The sequence below is a fragment of the Syngnathoides biaculeatus genome, chromosome 13 (genome assembly GCF_019802595.1).
Source record: "Syngnathoides biaculeatus isolate LvHL_M chromosome 13, ASM1980259v1, whole genome shotgun sequence".
NCBI classification, from domain to species: Eukaryota; Metazoa; Chordata; class Actinopteri; order Syngnathiformes; family Syngnathidae; genus Syngnathoides; species Syngnathoides biaculeatus.
In genome coordinates, this window is record NC_084652.1 from 5,965,105 (window position 1) to 5,992,700 (window position 27,596).

Here is a 27,596-nt window from a genome sequence, read left to right on the forward strand (position 1 = left end):
ATTTAAAATCTGACAACCATATGATATCGTCTTAAACACATTTTACAATTAATAGATTGAGAGATACTTGGCATGTTTTGGGTGAGGATATTTTAAGTAAATCAAGTAAAATTCATTTTTAATATTAAAAAAAATGGCAAATTGTTTCTTTATCCATGACAAAGAAAAAATCAATTACCATAATTTCCGGCCTATAAACCGCGACTTTTTTCACACCCTTTCAAGCCTGCGGTTTATGCGGTGATGCAGCTAATTTGTGCATTTCTTGTAACGGCCGCAAGCTGGCACTCAAGCGGAAAAGGTGAGCGTGAGAATGGTGGAACACATGTGCCGAGGAAGTAACTTTTACCGGTCCAGTCCTGTTAGCGCTGTGGTAGCGTGTTACTGCCGTGATTATTACCAGTATGGTTTTTTTCCGTGTTAGCACAGCAGCACTAGCGTTAGCGCGGCACCGCGAGCGTTAAATTTTCTGTGTACCGACTTTCTTTGTAAATATCTCATGTTTCAATGTGGGCACTTGCGGCTTTTACACAGCTGCAGCATATGTATGCACCAAATAGTATTTCCTTTACAAATGTACTGGGTGAGGCTTATAACTAGGTGCACTCTGGGGGCCAGGAATTATGGTACACATAAAAACATGGGGAAAAAATAAATAAATAAATAAAGATTCCAATCCCCCCCAAAACCATTTTTTTTAATATTTTCGGCATTTCTTTAAGTTGGGGAAAGATACAATTGTTTTGAAACAAAGAACATTTAGACAGAAAAAATAGCATTTTCAGATTTTGTGATTTATTTTTTTTCAGATAATAAAAATATTTTCAATGTTTTTGATTTTAAAAATGCATTTAACAAAAAACTGTATCATTTAACCATCATAAAAAACAAATATATATTCACCATAAACAGGCAAAATATTTTAATATTGCAGTTGTTTTTAGTTGCAGTTGTTTAATTTAAAAACTGTGCTTGTTCAGAACTCTTTTACAGTAGATTCCACATGGTGTTAAATTAAAAAGGTCATAAAATGTCACTCATTTCACTAAAAAAATACATTTGTCAAAAAAAAAAAAAAAAAAAAGTCTTTGGCAATACAAGAACATCAATAACATGGAACATCATATTTTCAACTTCAATTGTCGTATGTGCAAAATGGCTCCTGCATTTTCATTTTTTTTTTGTCCTCCCCATTGCATTTTTCCCACTGATGCATAAATGTTTTGATAAAAACATTAGATTAGTACCTCAGAGTGACTCAGTCCTTCCACTCCTCGGTTTTGCAGTGGTGTGAATTAAAGGAATATCACCTTCTCTGTTGGTTTCGCCAGCACTTCTTTCGGAAAAGGGGGCGGGGCCGGGGGCGGGGCATCCACGCCGCTTCGGAAGTGCCAGGACTGTGACGTTTTCAGGGTGCCGGCGTGTCCCGATGAGTTGCCGTCATCTAAGGGAAATACATAATTGGGAAAATGAGAGCCCCGCCTGGGGGCGATCATGAGCCACTTTCAACTAATGGCCAAATTACACAGTCTGAAATGCTTTATCACTGAGTCACGCCAGTAACACAGCAGCAACACGCTTGCGCAGCGCTAACAGGGCCGGTAAAAGTCACTTCCTCCGCACATATATTCCACCGGTCTCATTCTTACCTTTTCCGCTCGAGTGCCCCTTTGCGGCCGTTAGAAAAAAATTGACAAATTAGCTGCATCACCGCATAAACCGCAGGGTTGAAAGCATGTGGAAAAAGTGGCAGCTTGTAGGCCGGGAATTACGGTAAATCTTCTGTAGGTTTGAATGCTTCTTTGGCAACATGTGCACGACAATTGACTGGCGACCAGTCTAGCCTCTCGCCCTAAAGGCTCCAGCTCACCTTCAAGCTGCGACCCAAATGAGACCAACTGCTGGATTCTACTGAAAGGATGGCTATATAAAATAAGAATAAACATTTTTTGAACCAATAACTCCTGGGGACCATCTTTTACTGTTGATACCTGACTGGGAGGTGGCCATGGGACTCCCTCCTTCCTTCCCCGTCACTCGGATGGGCAAAATCTGGCTCACGTCGATAGAAGCTGCGAGCACAGCGATGTCACCCACATAGAGAAACAAACTGTTAGACACACTGTAGATAGTAAGCATAGTTGGCATAGTACTCAGTAAACTGAGTATCATTCAGCACAACACAAGGCAAAGCAGACAAGCTGAGGAAGGTGATGATGATTACCTGCGCTGTGGGCCCTCTGGTGCGTCGCCTTCATGCGGAAGCCCCTCTCCTTGCCCTTGGAGAGGGTGGCCAGCTTGGTGGGGATCTGCTGCACCACGCCGGCCGCCTTGTGTACCTGATTAGTGGCGCTGACGAGGTGCACGGGCAGCTCGGACTTGGCCACCGGAGGGATGCTCATGCTCTCCTTGCGAGGCGGGACTTTGGGCGGGGTCTCCTTGTTGGGGTCGCGGGCGCTGGCCAGCAGGATGTGCGGACGCGAACTGCCGCCGTTACCGCCATTAGCGAGGCTGCCTCTGAATGACTGGTAATTAGACAGGTTGATGTACTGGGGAAGAAACATGTTGGAAACATTAGCACTTTTCTTTCTATGCTGCCCATTGTTTTGTTTGTTTGTATATATACACGATAAATACACACATACGCGTGGGTATAAAATCAGAGGTGGGCAGAGTTGCCAAATATTGTACTCAAGTTTGAGGTGCTGATGCTATAGACATGACCTGACATATATATGACTCAAGTAAAAGTACAACACAATCATCCAAATATTTACATGAGTAGGACTAAGAAAGCACTCAATTAAAAAGCTTCAAGTTACGAGTATCTACATTTTTTAAAAATCAGATAATGTACATCGGATTAAAAAATATATGGGAGTAAACACCCACCTGCCATTTCAATTTTTAACTGCCAAAAAAATGACAACACATGCACATTGGCATGTATTTGGTTTACTCACTTAAATTACTTCATGAACCAACTTAGTGTTTGTATGCACATGTGCTAATTCTACCACATCCACAGCAAAAACAATAGCAGAAATATCTGCAACTTACTGCAAGTTTCGTCAAGTTAGAAGTGGACTGAAATATGCAAGTTTGGGCAATCACAATTTAAGAGCTGCGTGACAAATCTGTTGTTTTTTGCTCCATAAGAGCGTGGGTGTTTTTTATTTTTCTTCCAAAAATCCAAATGACTGCAAAGTTTTTAACGGTCGTATAAGTTCTGAGTTAAGCTGGCACTCCATGATTGCAATATTTTTGGGTTCAACTCACTGGGTCATCATAGTTGCCGTGCCCCGGATTTACGGCCTCCATGTACTTCTTCAACTTGTCCTCGATACGTTCCTTCTCCTGATTCAGGCTCTCTTTTTCCCTCTCCACGGCTTTAGTGGTCACCCTGAGGCGCTCCAGACCCTGCTGGTAGTTCTCCCACTGCCTCTCATGCTGTGCCTTCTCCTCTCTCAGCTTCTCTTCACGTCGGTCGCACTCTTCCTCCCGATGCCTTAACTCCGCCTCCAGTGCCTCCATGTAGGCGCCCTGGCGCTCTCGCTCCTTCTGCCAGCGTTGCTCTGCCTCGCGATGCTGCGCTTGCAGCTTGTGCAGGTTGGCCAGGTCCTCCTTGTGCTTCTCCAGGTTGCGCTGCCTCTCCTGTTCCAGCAAGGCGCTGCCGGAGTGCCGCGACAGTCTGCTGCCGTGCGACCGCAGGACGTGCTGGAGCTCGATCTGACTGTCTTGCTGGGCCACGATGAACTGGGTTGGAGAGATGTTAAAAATAACCATCGTCGCACACAATTTGACTTGTTGTGGTAGTGGGAAACCAGCTCACGACTTACTTGTAATGTATACAGTCCCTGGGCTAGCCCTATGACACGGTCATACACCTGGAGAGAAAATGAATGAAAATGATGTGAACTACAGCGCCACCTTGGACTTACGAGTAACCCAAGACACAGGCACTGTGGAATATGAGCCTACGCATGGCAGATTTTTTTGTGGTGAGTACCAAACAAACATTTGAGCTAGAAACTTTTCATAGTTCCTAGCTCATGGTAAACCTAAATTTATGTGAAAAAATTTGTTTCTAACACAAACAAACAATTCAAAATGCCGCAAGCATGCTAACATAACTGGTATCAATATGATGGGGGTTATACCCCTTTGAGAAATGTATATTTGAGCAAAAAGGGTGCAGCAACACAAGTAAACACACAATATGGTGATACTCACTGGAATATGTTGTTTATACTTATCAAAAAGACTAATAAAAATGCAATTTACTAAGCTTAGAATAAGCGTTCTGTACTTATTATGTAATGTATGTATGAATATGTTTCACTGCTCCCTTGTGGCCAAGGCGCGCACAGTAGAAGGAGCAGCACAATTACGTATATCTGCATTTAGGCATTTAAGCATGAACTCATGATGCACAAACTATATATTACTGTATTATCATAGTATCTTTTGATTAAGTCCAATTTTGTAGACTGTTCTTTTTCTGATTAAAAGGCACGTTTTGCCAAATTGTGCTGGGGATTTTTCGGGGCCACTATCAGAGCAAACTGGGCTCTCACAGCAGCAGTTGCAGTGCCACAGACTGATGGACTCCACACCACACTCTATTGTTCCTGTAATTCAGGCAAAAGGAGCCCCAACTAAGAATACCGAGTGCAGTACATTCTCATATTTTTTCATGTTCATACTTTTAAGTTGGCGAACATTTCTTCAGATGTTTTTTTGTATAAATCTTGTGCAACATTCTCATTTTCTGAGAGAGTGAATTTGGGATTTTCATTGGTTGTCATAATTTAGATGTTATCTAAATTAAAACAACCATTTGAAATATATCAGTCTGTGTGTAATGACTGAATTTAATACACCAGTTTTAATTTTTGAATGAAATTACTGAAATAAATGCCACCTATGCGACCATTTTGGTCGCCGTCTCGAGTGGCGCCATCTTAAACAGAGGACCCCAAAGCATATGAACGTGCCGAAGGAAAAGCGTCACCTCTGCCTGGAAGCTGCTGTTGGGTGAAGCAAATGCGGCCATGCACGCGTCCTCGTCGGCCTTTGCGAGACAGCAAAAGGGAGGTTTCAGACGATGAGTTTGTTGGCTCAACTAAGGTTTTTGTGATTGTCACTCACAGGTTCCTCCTTGCTCTCTAAGTAGTACGTCGTCTCCTGTAGCTGAGCATCTTCGGCCTCAACACCGCCGCTGCCGGACCACTTGGCCGCTTCTCCTTCGGAGGTCATGTGACCTAAGCAATACAATGAAGAAACGGAATAACAACTGAAATCCATGCGGTGAAGACAGCAGAAACTCAGTCTCCACATGCTTTCTATAGGATTGAGGTCAGGGGATGACAGTTTTTCCTCCCTTAGATGGTCTTTTCTGCAGCCTGGGTTGATGTGCTGTCTTTCATGGCAACTATTTTAGAAACTTTTCTGAGTGTGCCTTCATTAGAACAAAGCTTTGTTGAGTTCTATAAATTATCTTTCTTCCCTTTGTGCATCAACTCTACAACTATCTTAAAATGGAATAAATCACTTTCCTGTAACTAGGGTTACCTGGGAAACTATCGAACCTGTTTTGAGGCTGATAGTGATCCAGTTAAACAGGGAACATAACACGCGCAAAAGAGTCAAAACGAAACTCAAATGTTTACTGATCAAATCCTACGTGCATTTTAATTTGGAACACAAATGTAGCCTGCTACAGTATCTTAGCCGCTGGCAGGTTGCATGATGGATTTACTATTCCAACGTGACCAACAATGCTTACTTTTCATGTTTGCTGGACCCCCGGCCTCGGGTCCCTTGTGTGACCTCCACTGTAACACATGATCACCACCCGGCAGGTTACTGGAGTCTTTTTTTGTGTGGAAAAGCAGGTTTTGAAGATTTTCCACTGAATGAAGAAATTTAAACAACTAGATGAATAACACATCTCAGACATACAATCTTAGACTTCACTCCTACCTTCATTGATGACTCCTTTGAGCAGCGTCTCACCCTGCTGGAGGTCAGTGGGGTCCCCTCGCAGCAACAGCCCTCTTGGGGGACTCTCTTGCCCCGTCAGGTCTTCATACATGATGCTGAAGATGTGCAACTTCTCGGAGAGGCACTGCTTGATGTGCTCATCCCTAACCTTCAAACGCTCTACTCATTAGAAAAAAAGAAAAAGAAAAAAAGCATTATCAACAATAACATGGAAGCGCACAAATGTCTTGACGCTTACCTTGATATTCTTGCAATCTGCTCATTACTTCCTGGTAGAGTTTATCCTCCTCCGAGCAACTGGAGAACAACAAAATTCAATAATTATCACTCAGTCGTGTAGATGCCACGTGATTGCAGCGAAGCACTGCTTTTGTCTATATTAATAACCCATCTGTGGGCAGCGTCCCATTTTTGGGACATCATGACTTTCACGCATTATACCCTTCAGTATATCAAAATATTTAAGTGTTGTAATCTGAAACCATAATTTGGTATCAGGAGAGGATAACTCATTGGTCAAAGTTAGCACTTTTGGGACAAGATTATAAATTAGTGACGTTATCATAACTTAACCATACACGAAAAATAAGTGTTATTTCTTTGATTGTGGCCTGTTAGAAGACTAAATATCAATAAGGCAAAAAATTGCCACCCTGCCCTTGAATGGGTTAAACTCTTCCAACACACTTCAACATAGTTCCTTCGCATTAAAATGGTGCAAGAGTAAGACTTTTATTGCTTCAGCCTGAGCACAAAAATAGTGAACAATTCAGTACAGGTAAAAAAAATAATAATTAAACATTCATCTTTTTGGGAATTTTTTGAGGGAACCTATCCCCCGTGATTGACAGAACCCTTTGGTTATTTGCGGTATTTTTTTTCTGATCCCCTGCGGATTTGTGTTTTTTTTTCCCCGTCCATTAATTTTTTTTTTTTAATTTAAAAAAGATTCCCCCCACGCAATTATAATGAGCGTCAATTATTCGCAGATTTTCACTTTGCGGTACACATCCTCCACGATCAGCAGGGCTTCACTGGAGACGTGATAGGTCTTCTTGGCAACTATTAATTGCTCCCTTGCACTATACAAATAAACCTTGTGAATTTGGTCAAGTGTGACATCGAGCCTATCCCAGGCAAATTTGGCTGAGAAGCTGGGGTATATGCAGAAGCAGACGCCAGACAACCAAGTATTCTCACCGGTTTATGGCATCCCGAATGCGAGCCATCCAGACGACGCGTTCCTCCCTAGAACCGGTGTGCAGCTCGTACATTTCGTACACCTGCTGCGGCGTAGAGGTACACGCGCAAATGAGGAACATGGCCTTGTCCTCGTGGGCCACCTCCCTCAGGATCAGGTTTTGAAGGGCAATTACTGATGGTTTGTTATCCTGTGAGATAACAAAGCAAGTCTGAGTGCTTTTGAAAGGTAAATTAACTAGATTTTTTAGGCAACACTCACCACGCTCGCAAAAACAAACTTCTGATCTTTGTCTTGTAACAGAACAAGCATGTCTGATAGCAGCACAGCATGGATGTCTGCAGAAAATTATACAAGTCACCGATTTTTCAACTCAGACCGGAGTCTAATAGAGGGAACTTCTGAACATACTCTTAATAAGCTTTTCGTGCAAACCGATATCTTATCTCTACCCATTTGAAATCTTTGACATTTAGGCAGTGACATTCAAATATGTTGCAAGACCGGATGAGACAAAGTGCTCTGATGCACGGTCTCGCGCAACTCAACAGACACTTCACAATAGTTGGCAAATTAACTGTTTAAATATAATACATTTTAATCCAACTGTAATTTATTACACCATTGCGTGTCGACATCCTTAATTAAGAACTGCAATTCTTTTATTAAAGCTATTTCAGTGACAACTGAAAAGGCCACAAGTGGTACGGAATTTAAAGAAAAAGCTTTCATTATCGAGTTGAATAAATCTTGGGCTTGTTATGCTTTATGAGGAAGCGTCTGGCTAGCAATTTCCACTAAACGTCCACTATCCCTCAACAACAAATTGACTACAAGTTGCCACAGATGCATTTAAAATGTTAAATTAGCCCCCATCCCTCGCTTATGTGTCTGTGTACATCTCCTTTGCGGCTCCTGTTACTAGCTCAATGAATGAATACATAAAGCGGATATATGGAAAATTGACTTTTTAATGGCTCATATAGAAATAACTGTCTGGAGTTTCATCCCTCCCATTAGGTCAGTGTTTTGTTATCTGATGACTAAAACTGTTCCCACAAGAAACTTCCACCCTGAGCTTATAATAAGAACAATGGAGTTTTTAATTGCTAGAACAACCATTCATCACAGGAGTGAGCTTGCACACCCACACGTGAAATTCTGTGATATCAAGAAACCATATAAACAACTTTTTTTTTTTTTAAATCTCTAAGCCATGAAATTTCCTTGCCACACACTTTAAACATTTTAACTTATTTTGGACGGTTTTAAAGGGATTTCTAGTTGTAAAAGTAATTTCCAGTTGATGTTTTATCGGCCAATCAAATCAATCGGATACACAGGGTTTCAGGTACTTCAGCATATCACAAAACCACAGCCATAAAATGGGACAATATGGATTTGTCCACAGGAATAATGTGAACCACACCAGATTGAAATAGAAATTTGTGTTTCAACCTTTGTGTCTGCCAGAAGACTTCCATGTGACCAGGCCTTCGTGCAGCAGTGTCCGGTCTCCCTGGATCAGATCCTCCCTTCGGATCAGCCGCTCGTCCTTCAGCCGGCCTGCTGACTTTGGCTCCAGGCGCAAGCAGATCTCCCTGAGCCGGGAGGCCATCTCGTATTCTCTGATGTGGTCGTTCACCTGAGAGATGACCTCCTTGATGGCCGCCAAGCCTTGTAGCAGAGACTCGTGCTCGATGGTGCCGCCTGAAAGGAGCGGGAATTTCTGTTAGCGTAAAACAGCTTGCAAAATTATCTGTATGATCATAATAATCCCATTCATTGTTTACTTTCAGTGCTCTTTATAAGTCGCTCCACCAGGACAGGATACTTTGTGATACGCTGCGTCACCAGCAGAAAACACTCAAGGATGCCCAACCTTCGCACCAGGGCCAGCTGACCAATTTTCTGGCAGAAGAGACACATTTAATAGTCATAAAGAACCTACTGTACACATCGTGGGTCTGCAGGAAGTTACTTGCCATACATATTTTACACACATTAGATATGTTTAAATGTAAAATACAGCTCTACCTTGTACATATTGTACCTCCTGTATTCTGTGTTGTAGCGCCTGTTAATACAAACATAACCGTAGTGTGCCTTGATAACAAGGTTCTATTGTTACTCTGTGCTAATACTGCAGCTCTGCTAAGCTTTTGGCTTTGACATGACAGTGCTATCATGTCCTCTAGCCTTTGCTAGAAAGGGTTTATGAATCTTGGCCCAGCCTAGTTTAGTCTTGGGTGAAGGAACTCTGCATGTGCGTGGCGAGCACGCTAGAGGCTATTTCCTTAAGATGAGTCTTTTAAATGTTTTTTATTTCCTAATTTGCAGCTGCAAACTGATCCGTCTGTTGGCTCCTAGCCTAACTAATTCTGCCGCTGCTCAGGTTTCGACACTGGGCTGAGAGTTGGCGCCCCACATACCTTCATTAGGCTTTGAAGCTTCTTGTTGCTCTGTAGCTGCTCCTTGTACAAGGTGACAGCTTCGGTGTGACGACTGCAGAAAACACTGTACCAATCCTTCATTTTTGCACCTACGGAGCCGGAAAACTACCACAGATGGAAAAAAAAAAAAAAGAAAACTTTAGTATAAACCTGCAGATAAAAACACCTTTTTAATATTTTTGACATTTAAAATTATTGTAAATGATATTTAAACAAGATAAAATGTAAAATGTATTCTTTTGTATTTCATTATATCTTTAATTTAAAAAAATAATACAATAAAAACATGACGTGAAAATAAAATTTTCAAAAATCTTTAGCATCTTAATTTTTTAATGTTACCAAAGTATGTAAAACAAAATAATATATGAATAAATAACGTAATAAATGAAAATACGTAAAAGAAAACATATTCCCTGGTATTAGTGACATCCAAGACGGAGGGTCTTATTTCTCATTTATACCAATGACTGTCCTATGCAAATTTGCATTTCTATGTAATTCACGGCTGCTTTTGCAGCTGTTCAGGACAGATTCATGTAGCTAAAACTTGTTCAAATGATATCGAAAAAATGAATGCAAATCCAATGATTAATTGATATACCATACAAATAAATATAAATTGAAGTGTGAAAGAAAAACCAATCCCTGGTATTTTTTACATTGACAATTTAAAAATATACAATTAAATACAGTGGGTTGAAAATATATATATATAAAAAAAAAAAAAGATTCCCAGCCATTCAAAATGTGTTCTACCTGCGAGAGCAATATGTCGCCCAACTCTGTGATCTGGTAGCTGCTTGGACTACCCTCCTCTTGACTCTGACTTTGGCGGAGCTTGAGGCAGTCGAGAAAGTGCTGGTGCAGCGTCAGCAGGGCGTCCACGCCGGGGAACAGGATCCCCATCTTGTCGTCCTCCAGCAGCGTGGACTGCCGTAGCTCGTACATGTAGACGTGCGAGAGGATCTTCAACGTGCGCACGTGGTGCATCTCTGTCTGGATCAGCTCTGGCAAATTGAGAAAAAAAAAAAAAAAATAATTTAAAAAAACAAAAACACACACACACACACACACACACACACACAACACACACACACACACACATATATATATATATATATATATACACACACACACACACACTTCACACTGAAATAGGACTAATAGGACATTTAAAATTGATATTAAATATTCCATCAATTTACGATTTACCATATTAAGGCCATGCAAGAAACTTACCTACTAACAATTAATTTTAAAAAATGTGATAAGTATAAATGGTATGCAAGTAATATTTGGAATTACACCACTTTTAAAATTTTATTTTTCAACATTACATTTTTTAATTAAAAAATACACTTTTTTTTTTAATTCTGAAAATAAAAAAGACACCTGTGATTTAAATCCTGAAGAGAATACAATTTTACTCTTGTAATCTTATCAAGTGTATATCCTGGAAAGATATTTTTTAAACATATGTATCCCTTACAACAGAAAACTTTATTCTCTAATTTTTTTTTAATCTCGAAAAATGCAGACCCTTCAGCAGGAAAAAAATAGTAAAGAATTCATTATTTCATATTTTGACTGAACAAAACTTCTCATACTGATTGAAAAAGTCGGTTATTCTTACAAAATTACATTTATCTGGTGAAACAAAACAAGGAAAATCTGAATTCACCTGAGAAACAAATTTTCACAACATTGTTTGCTTGAAAAAAGAATATATCTTTAAAAAAAGACCTTATAAGATTATGACTTTGGAATATTATGAGAATTAAGTAAATCGTGTTTGTTTTTCCTTTTTTTTTTCCACAAAAAACAAAACAAAACAATGCAAGGCTGACTAGTGCAGTTTCCGTAATTACTGCATTTAAGGATACATAAAACTTCACAATTTAAAGTGGTGTAGTTCCTTGTAGACGGAAATATCCTGGCACTTCAGTTTAGTGCATTCAACGCAACATTTCCAACACCCCAACCTTTATAGTCAGAGGCTATGTAATTTTTAAAAATAAAACAGACGTAATTACTACTGTATGACAATAAGCATCATCAACTTTGTGTAATTTGCAATTATCATAAGTGACCAAAACCTAAATGGCACACTTGTCACTGCTTCTGGAGGAGCACACAGAAGCACTGACATGTATTCTTTGTTTAGACTCAAGGTGGTGCACACCGTAGATGACATCCTGTCTTTTCACAGCCTCACGGTCCAGAGTTCTCAGGTAGCCCGGGTCGACCGCCACGCTCCAAGACTCCGCCTCCAAGCTCTGGCTGTCGCGCTCCAGCCCGCCTCGCAGCAGAGAGTAATGCCCATCTGGAGGACACACATTGATTCTCACTCGGGGTGTGACCTCAATGTTATTTCATCATTCCATCACTTTTGACATCATCGCATCACACCTGTCCTGCACCAACATCACTGGCTTCCCATTACAAATGCCTACATCCTCCATTTTAACAGACCCACCCACTTAACTTGCTCCACTTCCCGCATGTCTCATCATCATGGGGTCCTTTTAAGAACATTCTCCCACGTTTTATCTTCTATTTATTCTTGTTTTTTTAGACTACTCTGCGCCATTTTATTGCTCGGTCTTTATTCTACTATTTCTGTGTTTTGCTCGATTTGTATTCCTTGAATTAATTTTATTTGAGATTGCTCTCTTCAACCTGTAACATGACCTTGAGTGATAGGCGCCCAAAAAAACATGTGTAATGGTGTGATGTTGTGCGCTATAATAGGGACAGGGCATGGAAGCGCACTCTTATTTTGAAAGGCAGCACGTGCTCTGGCATTTATTCTTTTTTTTCGTTCTTTTCATCGCTATTACTGATATAAGGAATTGGGTGTTTAAAAATGTTCAAGGTAAGGGGGAAAATCTAGTTGAAGTGTTGGTGCAAGATCTGAGAAACACAGGAAGTAGGCTGCGCATTTTATTTTTAATCCACATTTATCGGGTGGCCAGACGAGATCACGTCCTCTTTTGTTTCTGACTTCTAAGTGTAAGGTAGGCATTTTTGTCTCCTCCACATATTTTCATGGCTTTGTTGTAAAAGAGCTTTGAGGGTCTTTGTGAAGAGAGCTCTGTGAACATTCGTGAATGTGTCTCCTTTATAATAATACAGAGGTCATTAAACCAGGTTGAAACCAGCCAACGTGTTATTCATCGTACAAAAACGTGCACAACGAAGCATTAGACCCAATACACATGAAATATTATTACTAAATTAAAAATCAGTCATGCTTTCCAAAACCAATAGATCCAATCCCACCAAAAATAAAAAATAAACACTGTGATCCCAGTGCCAAAAAGGAGCTGACCTTCCAGGTTGATAGGCTCGGCCAGGGAAATGGCATCCTCAATGACGAGCCTCCCCCGCAGGCCTTCCACCTCATCCATCCGTGCTGGATCAGATCTATTTTAGGGGGGGTTGGGGGTGGGGGAGTGTTAAGTAACATTGCTTAAAAGGTAATGAACAAATTGAAGAAAAAGCAGCTGTTCACAATTCACACACAACCTGGCTTACAACTTCCCATAATTAACATGCGTCTTGTTTCTTCAGCAGTTTGTGTGGGATGTGAAATGTGTGTCAAGTATGACGAGAAACCAGTTGATCAGTCACGGCTACCGGCTCACCTGAAGCTTGCTGTAGCGTCCTTGTGCGAGCTTGAACCGGGCTGAGCTTTGTCTTTGGTGGGGGTGACGGTCATGCCTGGACCCCAAAGGAAGGCAAGGATGCCATTGGGAATACTGAACAGGAAAAAAAAAAAAAAACTTCAAACTTTGACCAACGAAAAGCGATAATTTTAAGGGGCAAGAATTTAGAATCGGACACCTCACACCCTTCATCAAAGTTTGATACCACTCTCTGCCTACAATTTCTGATCCTAATTTCATAACTGCCACAGTCATTTTTAAAGGGGAAATCCAGTGGTTTGCATTAACAATGTATCCGATAGGTCATGTAATATGTACTCTATCTTGACAATGCCATGTTAAATCCTCTCTCATTTAAGTGTTAATGCAAACCAATGGATTTCCCCACTAAATGTGACGATATCAACAAAAAACTAAATGTGCTTGTTGAATTCGTTCTAAATTGACATGGTAACCTGCAAAAGTTGAATAAATCTTCCTGATTAATTTGTTGTGTTTTTCTGTTTTGTTTTCTGAAAACATTTTAAAACGACTTGGAAAATTACGCTAAAGAGATGGAAAGCTTCAAAATTCTGGTATACCTGCGACCAATTTGGGTTATTTGGGGGAATAGTGAAGAGTTCGGCAAAGTACGGGAGGCCCTGGAATTTAGCCAAAATGGCTGCTTCAAAACACAGTTGCTGTTTTTTTTCCAACTTTCCAGGTGACATCACAGAGCGAGTTTTGTGCAACAGTGTATTCGATTTTGTTGCCAGGCCAGCAGTTTAACCATTAATTGTTTTCAAGGGACAGTAAACTTACGATACGATACAAGCCATACACCGATGGCAATGTAGCAGTGTCATTTCCTCAGTATTGGTTAGCGACGGGGTTTAAAATTGGCTTGGAGGTGAACAAAAGTTATCTCAGTGTCGGTCGCCCATCTGCCTTAAGCGAACGCTTGAACCCAGAGAGATAACGCAGAGTGTGCGTTTAAATTATTTCAGCTAGTGTCAATGTGTTGACACGGCAACTGCCTGAAAAAGGGAGACAAGAGAAGAGCGCTCAAATCCAAACAACGCAGCAGTGACGCTAAATCATCGAGACCTGCCAAGAGCTCAGGTCCGACCAGCTTTGCAGAAAAAACTACAAACGTAGTGTGGGAAATGCGCCACGGCGCAGATGTGACAGCGGATCCGCTGCCGTCTTTAATCTGCTCATACCTGACGAGGGCGCGGCGCGCACATCTTAATGTCTTCGTAATGAGCACATGGCAGCCATTTGAAGTGACATCAAAGTCACTTTTGACGCCACGTCGTGGCCGTCAACTTGTAGACGGCCCACTTTCAGCACGGCGGGTCGTCAGGCTGCTCTCGATAGCGCTCGAGGTATTATCGGGATATTCGGAAGCCAGGAAAATAAACAGTAGTTCAAAGGCAGACACGCCTCAAACACACACTGTTGTTTATCTAACAAACATTTTCATTAATGCCTACCAGGACTTTATGACTTTGCTGGCCGTCTTTATTGGCCGTCGGATATTTACAGTACGACATCAAAAGACGAGAAAATTATATAAATAGTACCATGTAAAGATGAACTAGATTTTGGATTCAGATATACTGTGCACAACGGCGACGACAAGTAAATGTCTTTCTCGGCGCCGATCAATGACATCATTGATCACATCAGACATTAAAACCGATCAGCCAATCAGCAAAACAAAAAAAGCCAGTTATCAGATGATTCTGATTAGGCCAATAAAGTCTAAAAATAATGAAACTACTTGCAGACAAAATAAACCAAATTATTTAAAAATGCAAAAATTAATATAATGAAGCCTTCTTTAAGTAAAATACATCAATTACAGAATTTAAATTTAAAATAGATCAGTAATCAAAATAAATCTGAAAAAATAAAATACTGAAGGAATTCTTCATCGTTATTACATTATAAAATACAAATAAAGCAAAACAGTGAAACCATCCATTAATAATGTGAATAAGTTAAACAAAATTAAACAGTAAAGCTAAATTTACAATAAAAAATAAACATTTTACAAATTAAAGATAGTGGAGCCATCCTTGAATAACTTATTTAAAAATGGTGCTCTCTAAATAAAATTTGGTTAAAAAAGTGATGCCATCCTGAAAGAACATATTAAAAACATCAACTAAACACTGATGCCATTCTCAAATGAATGACTGATAAAAAAAAAAAAATACAAAACTGGATAAATTAAACTCCAGGTGAAGCTTTATTTCACCGACAATTGAATTAAAAAAAAAACACTGAAGCCCTCCCTAAAGAAAATACTTCATAAGAAGTAAGAATAAACAAAGTACCGTAATTTCCGGCATATAAACCGCGACTTTTTTCACATTCTTTCAACTCTGCGGCTTATGCGGTGATGAGGCTAATTTGTGCATTTTTTGTAACGGCCGCAAGCTGGCACTCAAGCAGAAAAGGTGAGAGTGAGACCAGTGGAATATATGTGCTGAGGAAGTGACTTTTACTGGTATGTTTTTTTTTGTTTTACCGGCCCTTTTACCGCCTAACTAGCGTTAGCGCCGCGCTTGCGTGTTTCTGCTGAGTTACTGCCGTGTCTCAGTGATTTAGGGATGTTTTTTTTTTTTTAACTTGCTCTGTTAGTGCTGTGCTGCCGTGTTGTTGCTATGTTATGCCAAGCTAAGGTGTTAAAACTTTGAAAACTCTTTCTGTATACCGTCTTCCATGTAAATATCTCGTGTTTCAATGTGGGTACTTGCGGGTTTTACAAAGGTGCGGCATATATATGTACCAAATGGTATTTCCTGGGTGAGATTTACAATCCGGTGCGCTCTGCAGGCTGGAATTTACGGTATATGATCTGATAATCAAGGTGATATTGTATATGTTTTGTATATATTTTGATTAAAATAAAGTCGCAATGTTTTGAGAAAAAGTTTCTTAAGCTGCTGAAAGTTGCTCAATGAAGTACACGAGAGCTTTTGACCCTTCAACATGTACGTCAAGTGAAAAGGACCCCCGCCCCCACCCCCTTCCACCCCTTTAACACTGTTGTGGTGAGGGGACGGCCACGCCTCAAAAAGAAATACAGGTCGTTCTCCCGCAAAAACAACACAGCACACAGAACGAGAACAGCAAGTCTGCCAGGTGGCCCGCTGCAGGGCGCACACGGGAAACACTGCACTGTACGCACGACTCAGCACAGAAAAAGCTGCTTCTCGGGTTCACCTCAAAAATTTGTTTGTTCAATTTGTGCATCTTCTTCCTCTTTATTTCTTTCTCTTCCTCGTCCTATAACTTCTTCTTTCCTCGATCCCCATACTATTTTTAGTCCGCTTGTTTGCTGTTGTGGCACACACAAAACTACTACTATTACCAGTACTTGCAAACATGCCAAGTACACTATTAGCCGCCACAATTTCAAATATCGGCTATATTAACTGATTATCTAATTCACATTAGTTTGATCCGTACATGATGCAGGGTAGTTACTTGCACACCAATTTAACTACAACCATATTATTATGACAACAATTAACAATAATAGTCTTTGACAACGTCAATGAAAGTTGAACATATTAGGCTACGTTTTCAGTTTCAGGCATGTCTAGACACGTCCCACCATTCCAAATCCTCAATATTTTGGGACTTTTATCCAGCCTTTTTTTTCCCCCTACATCTGCACGACTGGAGAAACTTTGCTGCACGAGCGCAATGATACAATTAATCTTTAATTAACAATAATAATTAATAATAATTATTTTTTTCTATAATCAAAATTATTTCCTTTGATTAATTTTCTATTTTTTAAAATAGAAAATATTTTTGCATGAAATATCTTTGGATGTTTTTTCTAATTGTTTGTCTTTTGCTCTGTGTTGATTGTCATAGAAACATTGCTGCACGAGTGCAATGATTCACTTAATATATTTTTTTCTTTAATTTAAATTATTTCCTTTGATTCATTTTCTATTTTTTTTAAATTAGAATTGTTTTTTTTTTGCATGGAATATCTTTGGATCTTTTTTCTAATAATTGTTTGTCTTCTGCTCTGTGTTGATTGTCATCCTGGTCATGGAAGCAATTGGACTCAACTATGCAATTACTATAATTTTTGTGCTTCCGTAATTTTTTGTTGTTGTCGTATCATTTGTAGTTTTACTGGTATTTTTTTCCTACATTCGGATCTTTGCATCTTACTCTTCCATCCGTCCATTTTCCTCACTGTTTACCCTCACTGGGGTCACAGTTGTGGTGGAGCCTATTCCAGCAATCTTCGGGCGAGACCCAGGATACACCCGACACTGGTCGTTAGCCAATGGCAGGGTACAGATTAACAAAGAACCATTCAACCTTAAATTAACCTAAAATACATGTTTTTGAGGAATTGGGATGAAACGCAGAGAAAGGATGCAAACGCCACACACACAAGGACAGATTTGAACTTGGTCCTGAGAACTGTGATCCAGATGTGCTAAACAGTTGATCACCATGCCACCCATCTAACATTTGTTTTTGCAATATTTTAATGTAAAGTTTATGCATTTTTGTCTTTGTTTGCTCTTAGTATTTCAGTGTTCCACTTATTTCTATTACTGTCCATTCTTCATTTTTTTTCTTATCACTTTTAGATTTTCTGATATTCATCAATTATTTTTCCACAACTTTTCATAATTTGTTTCTGTAATATTGGTGCGGTCTATTTGTGTAATTTTTATCTAATATTTACAGTATGTACAGTAGCCCCTTAACATTGCTGTTCATTATTTTCTTAAATATTTCTATATTTTTCACTTTTTTTGCATTTTTTTCTATTTTTAAGTTTATGATATTTTTAAGTCTTTTTCTGTCATATCTGATTTCTACAACCTTACATTGCCTAATGAGTATACTGTATATTTTTTTTCTAATATTTCTCTAACACTATTTTTCAAGTTAGATTTTTGTCAATTTGTCTTTACGTTAAATAGTGTACTTTTTTCATGGTAGGGTCGTATTTTCCCTTTAATAGCTGTCTTTTTCATTTTTGGTGCATCTTTTACATTTCTGGGGGGTTGTATTTTCTCTCATATTTGTGTGCATCATTCCACTAGAATTTCTGCACATTTTTTCAGACAATTGTGCATTTTCACATTTTCTTGTTTGGTTATTTCGAGAGATTTTTACTTTTCCCTATTAGGATATTTGTTGTAATATTTTGGTATTCCCTTAATATTTCCCCCAATTTTTCTTGTCATACTTTTTTTCCCCCCCAGGCCATTTGAATTCATGGACGAACGCACTACTTTTTTTACAATCTGACTTCACAGTATCAATCCGCGCGCAACGTGACAGATGAAACTGGGACGGGAGACAAACACTAAAACCAACAAAACTTGCCTTCTGTCACAACGTTGTCGACTGCAAAAGCTGCAAATAAACAAATACGATAACAAGAAGTCAACTAACCCGGCGGGGTGCCCTTTTTAAAATCGACAGTTTCGGGCTAAGCAAATAAACAGGTGGCGAGTGTAAGGTGGGCAGGTGACTTGGCTACCTGTTTGCTACTATGTGTACACTTGTTAGCCATTCACTTCAACCGACACCAACATAAACTTTTCAAACGTTAAAGTATGTTATTTCATAAACAAAACAGAAGGAGGCTGTAATTATCTCTTTTACAAGCCCGTCTGAAGTTTCCAAACAGGTCAAGCTAGCCAGTTTCGTTTCGTCTTCTTAACAACTGGTCACCAAAAAAAAAAGACAAAATGTCGCCCGCCCGTCAAACGTCACAATGTTTGGATATGTTACCTGTGAGGTGGGTTTTGTAAAATATTTTCCAGCAGATGAGAGGTTTCAAATCAGCTTTGCGGATGGCAGCAAGTGCGAACGCCGGTGATGACGACTCCCGAGGAACAAGTGCACGCCTCCTTGGGGAAGGGAGGGAGGGCGCTCAAGAAAGAGGAACAGCCTCCTGAAGCGGCGAAGGGAGGGCGGTGACCCGCCAGGAAGACGGAACAGCCTCCTGTGGAGCGGCCCTTCTCGGCTTCAACACTAACAACATTGTCGCTGTTTTTTTTTTTTTTTTTTAATTTCGATGGGAAAACATATTTCATTGAAAAGTAGTGCAAAAAAAATAAAATATCCAATATATGTATACTTTTTAATGTCATAATCATCGAATAATAATTATGAAAATTATATTCTAAATATTTTCAAGATGTTCCCAGTATTTCTGAATTCCTTTTTTTATATTTATATATTTTTTTCAGTTTTCCTCTTTTTAAATATTTGTACTATTTTTTATGAGCCATGAATTACGTTTAAAACGTTCCTCTATTTTTCCAGCAGATGGTGATGTTACACAAATTGGACCTTTTCCTCATTGATAGTTTTTATAATTTTTTTCCTCCCTCCTCCCCATTTCTCAATGGTTTTATTTGTGTACGCATTTCTTAACGTATTTTTACCTAATAATTTTGCATTTTTCGTTTTTATTTATTTTCGTAATTCATTTTTCGTATCTGTTTTTTTGTCTGTTTTCTAAAACTGGTATTTTTTTTTTCTAGCATGCACTCAATTTTTTTTAAGTTTTTTTTTCCTTTCAATTTGTGCACTCTGGATCTGGTGTTTTTTTTCCATACTTTCCCCCTATTTTATATTTTATTTTTCACATTTTCTCAAATGATTTTGCATGTTCTCATCTAATTTGCATTATTTCATTCTACATGTCTGTAATTACTTGGTGTTTCCTATTGTTACTATTTTTTTCTCACGTTTTTGTAATATTTCCCAATTTACATATATTTCTCCTAATGTATACTAGTCTGTATTTTTGTCCAATATTGTAATTTTCTCCCAAAATTCATGCATTTTCTGTTTGGTTTTGTATTCAAATTATTGTAATCTTGTATTGGTGGACTTTTTTATTTACCCCGCCACCCAATATTTATATTCACTTTCCAGTATTTTATTAAGACATTATTCAAATCTTTAAAGCATTAATGATTTGGCTCTGGTTCGCCTTTGCAAGTGTTCCAATTTAACTGTTTTACGTTGAAAGAAAATAAACAGGAAGCTGAAGAGAATGCTCTCCTGCGGTATGCACCTTGCTGCATTATTTACATTTTTATTTGATCTCGTGAGGGACGACGATGATGAAAAAAAAACAAAAACAAAACACCTTTTTCTGCCAAGCCAAAAAAAAAAAAAAAAAAAAGACCAAGTGCTGTTGGTTGATCATGAGTTCACAAGTTTGGATTAAAAAAAAAATTGAATATAATAGAGCAACATGTAAAAAGTTTTTTTTCTGCAAGTGACAACTTGAGCTATGTACAAAAAACATCAATCATTTCATGGATACGCCGTATATATGTATATATACACGGTATATTAAAAAAACCGATACATGGTGTCTGTTTTTAACAGCTACTTAAAAAGAAAAAGCAGCTATTGGTCAATAAGAGGTTGTCATTCTTTTTTTTTTTTTTTTTTTTAATATCCTTCAGCTGTAAATGTGGAACAGAAACCAATAAATAAAACCTGCCCATGATGAAAAAGGTGATCTTTTTGTGATGTGTCTTGTGTGTCATTTTTGGTTTAAAATACTGCAGTGTCACACACACAAAAAAAAAGAAAAATGAAAAAGAAAAAAAAAAACAAAACTCAGCATTTACCAGCTCCTTCAAGCAGTTTGTTCGAGTTTCTAGAAGGTCACTTTTTTCTTCTTTTCCTTTTAACAAAAACAGCCGGAGAACGAAGCCTTTGGACGCACGAGTGGGGAACCCTTTATCAACCTCTTCATGGTGGTCGTTCTTTTTTATGTTGTTGTTGTTGGGGTGGGGGAGCGATGCCTCCGGTTCCACTGATGCCCCCCGTACATGTACAGTGGTGCCTTGAGATAGGACTTTAATCCGCTCCGTGACCACGCTTGTAACTCAAAACAATCCCATACCATCTTTCTGCATTGAAAGGGAGAATAAATTCCTTCCACCCCCCCAAAAAAAATTACAACCAAAAATAGCACTCTGTGATAATGTACTTCATCAAAACAAAGTCATGACATCATTCACCAGAATGTAAAGAATTTGAACAGTTTTCGCTTCAGTTCGTGGGACGTTGTGCCGCTCCTTTTGCCACGCCTGCCATGGCCGCCTGGGGGCAGTAAAATACAGACAGAGGTCAAACGGCTACATGGAGCCGGTCACAGTTTCACAGTAAGCCAAAGAAATATGAGTCCTTCTTCGAAGAGGATAAAGAATATTATCTGTCCGCGTGTCGACGCGCTTTTATCTTAAAATATCATTTAGCTTATAGTGTTATAGCACTGCAATCAGGAAGCTAATCCTTTCGCCCGTCTATGGCGCGCTGCATTGTTTGTTAGCATGAAGCTAAAATGGACTCGACTGAGGTGAATCCATGTGGTTGCTTTAAATAGTGGAATTGTCTTTGAAGACGTTTTTTGGAAGGATTGTACAGTACCTGCCCGACTGCTGTTTGTTATGAAGTGAGCACAATAACAGCACTCATATTTCGGATTTTTACTCATAAGCCAAAGCAAAAAAAAAAAAAAAAAAAAAAAAAAGGCGCATTGGATCTGAAAAAACTCCCAAGTGGTGTCACTGGTATGTCAAGGCGCCACTGTCGTTTCCTTCTCACTTATTTTCATAATAAGCAGAGAACGAAGGCTTTCAATATGGCAGCGCGTCACGTCTTTTTTTGTGGTTTTCATATTTTTGCGGGGTTTCGCTTCCTCTGATGCCATGGCGGGAGGTCCATATTTCATATCTTTTTTTTTCCTCCCCACAATAACCACAAAATCAAGCCTTTTTCATGACGGAGTGGAGAACCCCTTTTCAACATTTTTCATGGTGGTTCCATTTTTTTGGGGATGGGAGGGGCAGAGGGGGGGTAATGGATTTCCTCAGATGCCTTGTCGGGGGGCCTCAAATGTACTTTTTTCATCCTTTGCTTTCATCAAAATGAGTTTTTTTTTTCCCGGTTTGTTAGCAGCCTTGTTTCACAGTTGAATCCTTTATCCACAAATTTGGCAATATTCATATTTCTCTCTCTATTTATATCTATGTACAGAGGTAAGACGCAGGAGGCTCTACGTACACAAAGCGCTGTAGTGTGAGTGATAAAAAGTAAAAATCCTGAGATATGCATTGAGGGGTTCTCTGGAGAGTGTGATTTATGTGTGTTTATGTATATATATATATTATATATATATATATATATATATATATATATATATATATATATATATATATATATAAAAAAATCAAAATAAAAGAACGGAACATGTGGGGGTGTCCGGTTAGGTGGGGCTGTGGCGCGGCAGAGCCAGGATGCGTCCATTGGTCTTGCCGCCGTTCATGTGGGCGAAGGCGATGTGGTGCTCCTCGTAACTTCCCCCGCCCCCGTCCAGTTCGGGGGGGCAGCAGCGGAGGTCCCGCTGCGAGTAGGACGAGGGGTCCAGGGGAATGCTCTCCATGTTCTCCACGTCCAGGTCCAGGTCGTCGGCGCTCTCGGGCGGCTTGTTGTCGTCGCTGTAGAAGAAGGAGCGCTGGCGGTAGGACGGGTGGAGGTCGTCCCGCAGCATCTCGATGATCTCCTGGAAGGACGGCCGCATCTTGGGGTTGTACTGCCAGCACATCTGCATCAGGTTGTGTCTGGAATTGGCAAAATAAATAAATAAATCATAGACTGGATGACGGCAAACTCTTACGCACATGCGCTTCTGTATTCACATTTTTTTTTTTTTTTTTAATTTGGAGGGGGGAAATTGACCTTTTTTTTTCCTCCATGACTCTGAAAAACTCAACTATTCTGCTTTTGTGTTCTGGCCTAACCAATGAATACATCGCTTTGGCGCCATCTGGTGGAATCTCAGAATTGTTGTCGCTTTCAACCCTGCGGTTTATGCTATATGCTAATATTTAAACTTTTTTCAATTTGTCCTTTTCATCTAACAACTGTCTTTGTTCTCTTTAGTATTGCGATATAGTTTTAGCATTTCATGCCTGTCTAATATTTTGTTTCTTTTTCAAATGATATTTCAAATAAGATTAGTAGTACAACTATAATTTCTAATATTTCAGATTTTTTTTCGATTTGCATATTTAGTTTTCCTTTCATTTCTGTATTTGTTCTGTGAGATAGTAAATAGGGCATTTGTTTCCATTTTTTAATTATATATTTTGAAACATTATTATTTTTTTTGTCTAATATTTTCAACAACAGACAATCGTGGCTGGATTTGAATTACCTACCCTTTGGTCAGTGGATCTCGCATTGTTGCCACAACTACCTCATAAAACATTTGCGTATTTTTTACGATATTAGGTTGTATATTTAAGAGTGGTTTGACATATTTTGGGTGTTATTGCTAGATTTTACAATTGTATCTAATATTTTGACTTGTACCACTCCCATGAGCAAATCCCATTCCAAATTTCTGGCTATAAGATGCAACTTTTTTCACACGCTTTCAACCATGCAGTTTATGCGGTAAGTTTCTTTCGGCTTGTCCCCTTTTGGGGTCGTGATGGGGCTAATTTGTGCATTTAAGGTAAGGTAACGGTAAGTAAGTAACACCGTTGCCGTTAAGTACTCACAGTCTGTCCGCGCAGTTGTCCGGTCGGTCCAAGTATCCTCCGTCCATGACAAACTTGAGCACCTGCTCGTTGGAGAGGCCTTGGTAGGGCTGCTCGGCGAGCGTGCTGATCTCCCACAGAACCACCCCGAACGACCTGCGGGGGTGACAAGCGGGCCGGAGGAAACGACGATGTGAAAAAAAAAAAAAAAAAAAAAAAAAAAAAAACCCTTCCTCGCCTGACATTCAGAATCAGCACGTCACCCACCAGCAGTCGGAATGTGCGGTGAACACTCCGTCTTTCAGAGACTCGGGTGCCATCCACCTGACGGGCAGAAGGCCCTTCCCTCCTTTACGGTAGTAATCCGTTTCGTAAATGTCTCGGGTCATGCCAAAATCTGAAAAGAAAAAAAAAAAAAGTTTTATCAAGAGAGACACAAAGCAATAACATTACAAATATTTTGGAAAAATATGTATTAAAACATACACCAAAATACCCCCAAAAATATTTGAAATGTGCACAAATAAATATTTTGGAAAAACATTTGAAAAGGAAAATTGAAAAGGAAAACAAATAGCAGATGGAAAATTAAAAAATATGTAAAATAAAATTGAATTGTTACACACATGTAACAAAATTGAAAAAATATCCAAAAATATTAAGACAAATACCAAAACTTTTAAATATTATTTAAAAAAAAAACACATCGGAACAAAATATAAAATGTTTGACAAAAATATTTGAGAAAAAAAAAAGCTAAGAAAATGAAAAACAAAAAAACAAAACAACAATGAAGAATATTACCTTAAATATAATCGCAATATACAAATCAAATTGACACAGAAACAAAACAAATGGAAAAAATAAATTAAAATCTAACTAAAAAATATAACAATTGAAAAATTAAATGTAAATGTTACTGACAATTATTATAAAATAACGAAAAATGATTCAAAAGGAAAATGTTTACACAACAATAAAAAATGTGCAATATTACAAGAATATTAGCCCCAAATAAAAATATTTGTAAATCTTTGCAAATTCCCAAATTGAGCCATCAAAGCTGAGCTGTAAGACGCACCTCCTATTTTGACGGTGAAGTCTTGCGCCACCATGCAGTTCCTGGCGGCGAGGTCGCGGTGCACAAACTTCTTGGCGTTGAGGTACGCCATGCCGTCGGCGATCTCGGCCGCCATCTGGATCATCTCCTTCAGCGTGGGAGGCGGACGCCCCGGGTTGTTCTGACGACCACGGCGTTCGTTTAGTCACGGCCGAAGTATGGCCGTACGGTGGCATCGAGCGAAAATACGAGAGTCACCTCGGCGTCAGGGCGGAGGGAGCGCAGGTAGCTCTTCAGGTCGCCGTGGGTCATCAGCTCCATCACCACCAGGGTGGGCTGGCCTTTGGAGACCACCCCGAGCAGACGCACCTGACAAAAACAATTTCACATAGAAAGATGAAATGATGACATTTTACACCGTATTAACATTTCAAATTGCTACTCTTGTTACAACAATATGAGGCGTTTTGGGCTCTTCAATGCTTGTATTTTATCAACTCAACATTTTATAACTTCTTTTATGAAGATATTTTTCCATCTCATATTTCTGTAATTTTTTGATCGTTTTCTTATCTTTTTGTCTGTTTGCAACTTTTCCAAATAGCTTTGTATTTGTTCCTTAATATTTTATCTTTTTTCAATTTGTCCTTTTCATCTAATGATTGTCTTTGTTCTTTTTAATACGGTCTATTTTTTCACGTGTCTAATATTCTGTTTCTTTTTCATATAATATTCCTTATTAGCTTTTAAAGACAAGTTTGTATTAGAAATGTACTATTTCTAATATTTCAGATTTATTTTTCGATTTGCACATTTTCTTTTCTTCCATTTCTGTATTTGTTCTGTAAGATTGTAAAGAAGGCATTTGTTTCTATTTTTCAATTATATTTGATTAATATTATTATTTCTCTGTCTAATATTTCCAACAACCGGCAATCACGGCCGGATTTGAATTACCAACCTTTTGGTCAGTGGATGCCGCATTGTCACCACAACTACCTCATAAAACATTTTCTTATTTTTTACGATATTAGATTGTATATTTAAAATTAAATGTAGGTTGTCATATTCTGAGTGTTATTGCTACATTTTACAATTGTACCTAATATTTTTACTTGTACCACTCCCATTAGCAAATCCCATTCTAATAGAGTGCCGTAATATCCGGCCTATAAAACGCGACTTTTTTCCACACGCTTTCAACCCTGCGGTTTAAGTGGTGATGCGGCTAATTTGTACATTTTTTCTAACAGCCGCAAGGGGGCACTAAAGCGGAAAATCTAAGAGTGACGCCGGTGGAATATATGTGCCGAGGAAGTGACTTTTACCGGTATGTTTTTATTTTTTATTTTTATTTTTTTAACCGGCCTTGTTCGGGCTGTGCTAGCGTGTTGCTGCTGTTTTACTGCCGCGTCACAGGCAGTTTTTGGAAAGAAACGCTAAGGTATATTATTAAAACTTTGCAAACTCTTTCCGTGTACCATCTTTCATTGTAAATATCATGTTTCAATGTGCGCACATGCGGGTTTTAATCAGGTGCGGCATTTGTATGTACAAAATGCTTTTTCCTTTAAAAAAAAAAAAAACATATATATATATACACACACACTGTTTGCTAGTGATACTGCTGATACTGTTCCACGTTTGAGTTGTTCATATTACTCGACCGTGGTTTTTACTGGCCTAACGTGGTGCGCTTACCACGTGGTGGCAGCTGAAGGCCTTCATGACGGAGGCCTCGTTGAGAAACTCGATCCTCTCGCGCAGGCTGGCCGACTCGTTGACCGTCTTGACCGCCACGCGGGTCTCGCCCTCGCCTTTGATGATGTCCTTGGCGATGCCCTCGTACACCATGCCGAACGAGCCCTGGCCCAGCTCCCGCAGGATTTTGATCTTGTCGCGGGCCACCTCCCACTCATCCTCCTCGTACACTGCGCATTAGTGGAATTGCAGTCAGTGAGTGTGGACGGGCACGACACTAACGTACGCCAGTCCACCGGGTTGTTAATCATTGAATGTGGATGTTGTTGGAACATAATCTTGAAAACAAACCAATAAAAGAAAGAAGAAACCCCTTGTAAGACGGTGTGGTGTATGCTTACTGTCATTCGCGCTGAGGTACTCAGGGTTGGACGAGGCGTAGATGGGACCGCTGGGTCCTTGAGTTTGGCTGCAAAGAAAACAAACAATCCCGTCACTTCATCGCGTGAGCGCGGCAATTCGAGGCGAGCGAAGGCGGCGGCCTACTTTTTCTTGAACATGGCAAATCCCACCAAGGCTACAAACAGCACCAGCACGCAGATGACCGGTCCGATCACAATCTTCGCGATGTTGAGAGGATCTCCTCGTGAAAAAAAACATCGAACGTGAGACGCGTAACACGTTCCCGTGGTATTACTATCCCAGCGCAAACCAACTTACTGGCGTCCTGCACATAGAAGTACGTGGGTTCGGTCCACGAGCCGTTCCCTGCCAGGGAGGTGGCTCGGATCCTCACCGTGTAGTTCCCGGAGTGCATCACCCGCAGCTTGCAGCCCCGCGTGGCTTTGTACATGTTCCTGGACACGCAGTGGTGCAGCTCCTGCGCCACAACAACAACAGTTCATTCAACTTGTTTGCTAAATCTCGTTTCTTTACTTG

At 39.6% G+C, this 27,596-nt stretch overlaps 2 protein-coding genes across 5 annotated transcripts in view; both read right to left on the reverse strand.

Moving 5' to 3' along the window:
• arhgef18a (rho/rac guanine nucleotide exchange factor (GEF) 18a) overlaps window positions 1-19,342 on the reverse strand; it is a 20,123-nt gene extending 781 nt beyond the window's left edge. The window contains exons 1-20 of one of the 3 annotated variants that reach the window (XM_061839917.1): window positions 19,110-19,342; window positions 13,311-13,424; window positions 12,995-13,089; window positions 11,846-11,986; window positions 10,420-10,670; window positions 9,640-9,765; window positions 9,001-9,118; window positions 8,666-8,917; window positions 7,469-7,545; window positions 7,207-7,397; window positions 6,245-6,303; window positions 5,986-6,165; window positions 5,789-5,914; window positions 5,152-5,264; window positions 5,015-5,074; window positions 3,840-3,887; window positions 3,280-3,756; window positions 2,225-2,549; window positions 1,992-2,072; window positions 1,248-1,444 (exon numbers count right to left, since the gene is read on the reverse strand). In XM_061839917.1, coding sequence (XP_061695901.1) covers window positions 1,296-1,444; window positions 1,992-2,072; window positions 2,225-2,549; window positions 3,280-3,756; window positions 3,840-3,887; window positions 5,015-5,074; window positions 5,152-5,264; window positions 5,789-5,914; window positions 5,986-6,165; window positions 6,245-6,303; window positions 7,207-7,397; window positions 7,469-7,545; window positions 8,666-8,917; window positions 9,001-9,118; window positions 9,640-9,765; window positions 10,420-10,670; window positions 11,846-11,986; window positions 12,995-13,089; window positions 13,311-13,384 — 2,943 coding nt within the window. In that variant the 5' untranslated portion in view covers window positions 13,385-13,424; window positions 19,110-19,342 and the 3' untranslated portion in view covers window positions 1,248-1,295. Of the gene's footprint in view, window positions 1-193; window positions 1,445-1,991; window positions 2,073-2,224; window positions 2,550-3,279; window positions 3,757-3,839; window positions 3,888-5,014; window positions 5,075-5,151; window positions 5,265-5,788; window positions 5,915-5,985; window positions 6,166-6,244; window positions 6,304-7,206; window positions 7,398-7,468; window positions 7,546-8,665; window positions 8,918-9,000; window positions 9,119-9,639; window positions 9,766-10,419; window positions 10,671-11,845; window positions 11,987-12,994; window positions 13,090-13,310; window positions 13,425-14,533; window positions 14,714-19,109 lie in introns of those variants that run through there. The other 2 variants (XM_061839918.1, XM_061839916.1) reach the window with 2 other exon arrangements.
• Window positions 19,343-22,533: 3,191 nt separating this feature from the next.
• Window positions 22,534-27,596, reverse strand: part of insra (insulin receptor a) — a 62,777-nt gene continuing 57,714 nt past the window's right edge. Inside the window, exons 13-21 of one of the 2 annotated variants that reach the window (XM_061839922.1) lie at window positions 27,378-27,537; window positions 27,204-27,297; window positions 27,059-27,126; window positions 26,658-26,887; window positions 25,215-25,325; window positions 24,978-25,137; window positions 24,164-24,293; window positions 23,918-24,052; window positions 22,534-22,972 (exon numbers count right to left, since the gene is read on the reverse strand). In XM_061839922.1, coding sequence (XP_061695906.1) covers window positions 22,618-22,972; window positions 23,918-24,052; window positions 24,164-24,293; window positions 24,978-25,137; window positions 25,215-25,325; window positions 26,658-26,887; window positions 27,059-27,126; window positions 27,204-27,297; window positions 27,378-27,537 — 1,443 coding nt within the window. In that variant the 3' untranslated portion in view covers window positions 22,534-22,617. Of the gene's footprint in view, window positions 22,973-23,917; window positions 24,053-24,163; window positions 24,294-24,977; window positions 25,138-25,214; window positions 25,326-26,657; window positions 26,888-27,058; window positions 27,127-27,203; window positions 27,301-27,377; window positions 27,538-27,596 lie in introns of both variants that reach the window. The other variant, XM_061839921.1, reaches the window with a different exon arrangement.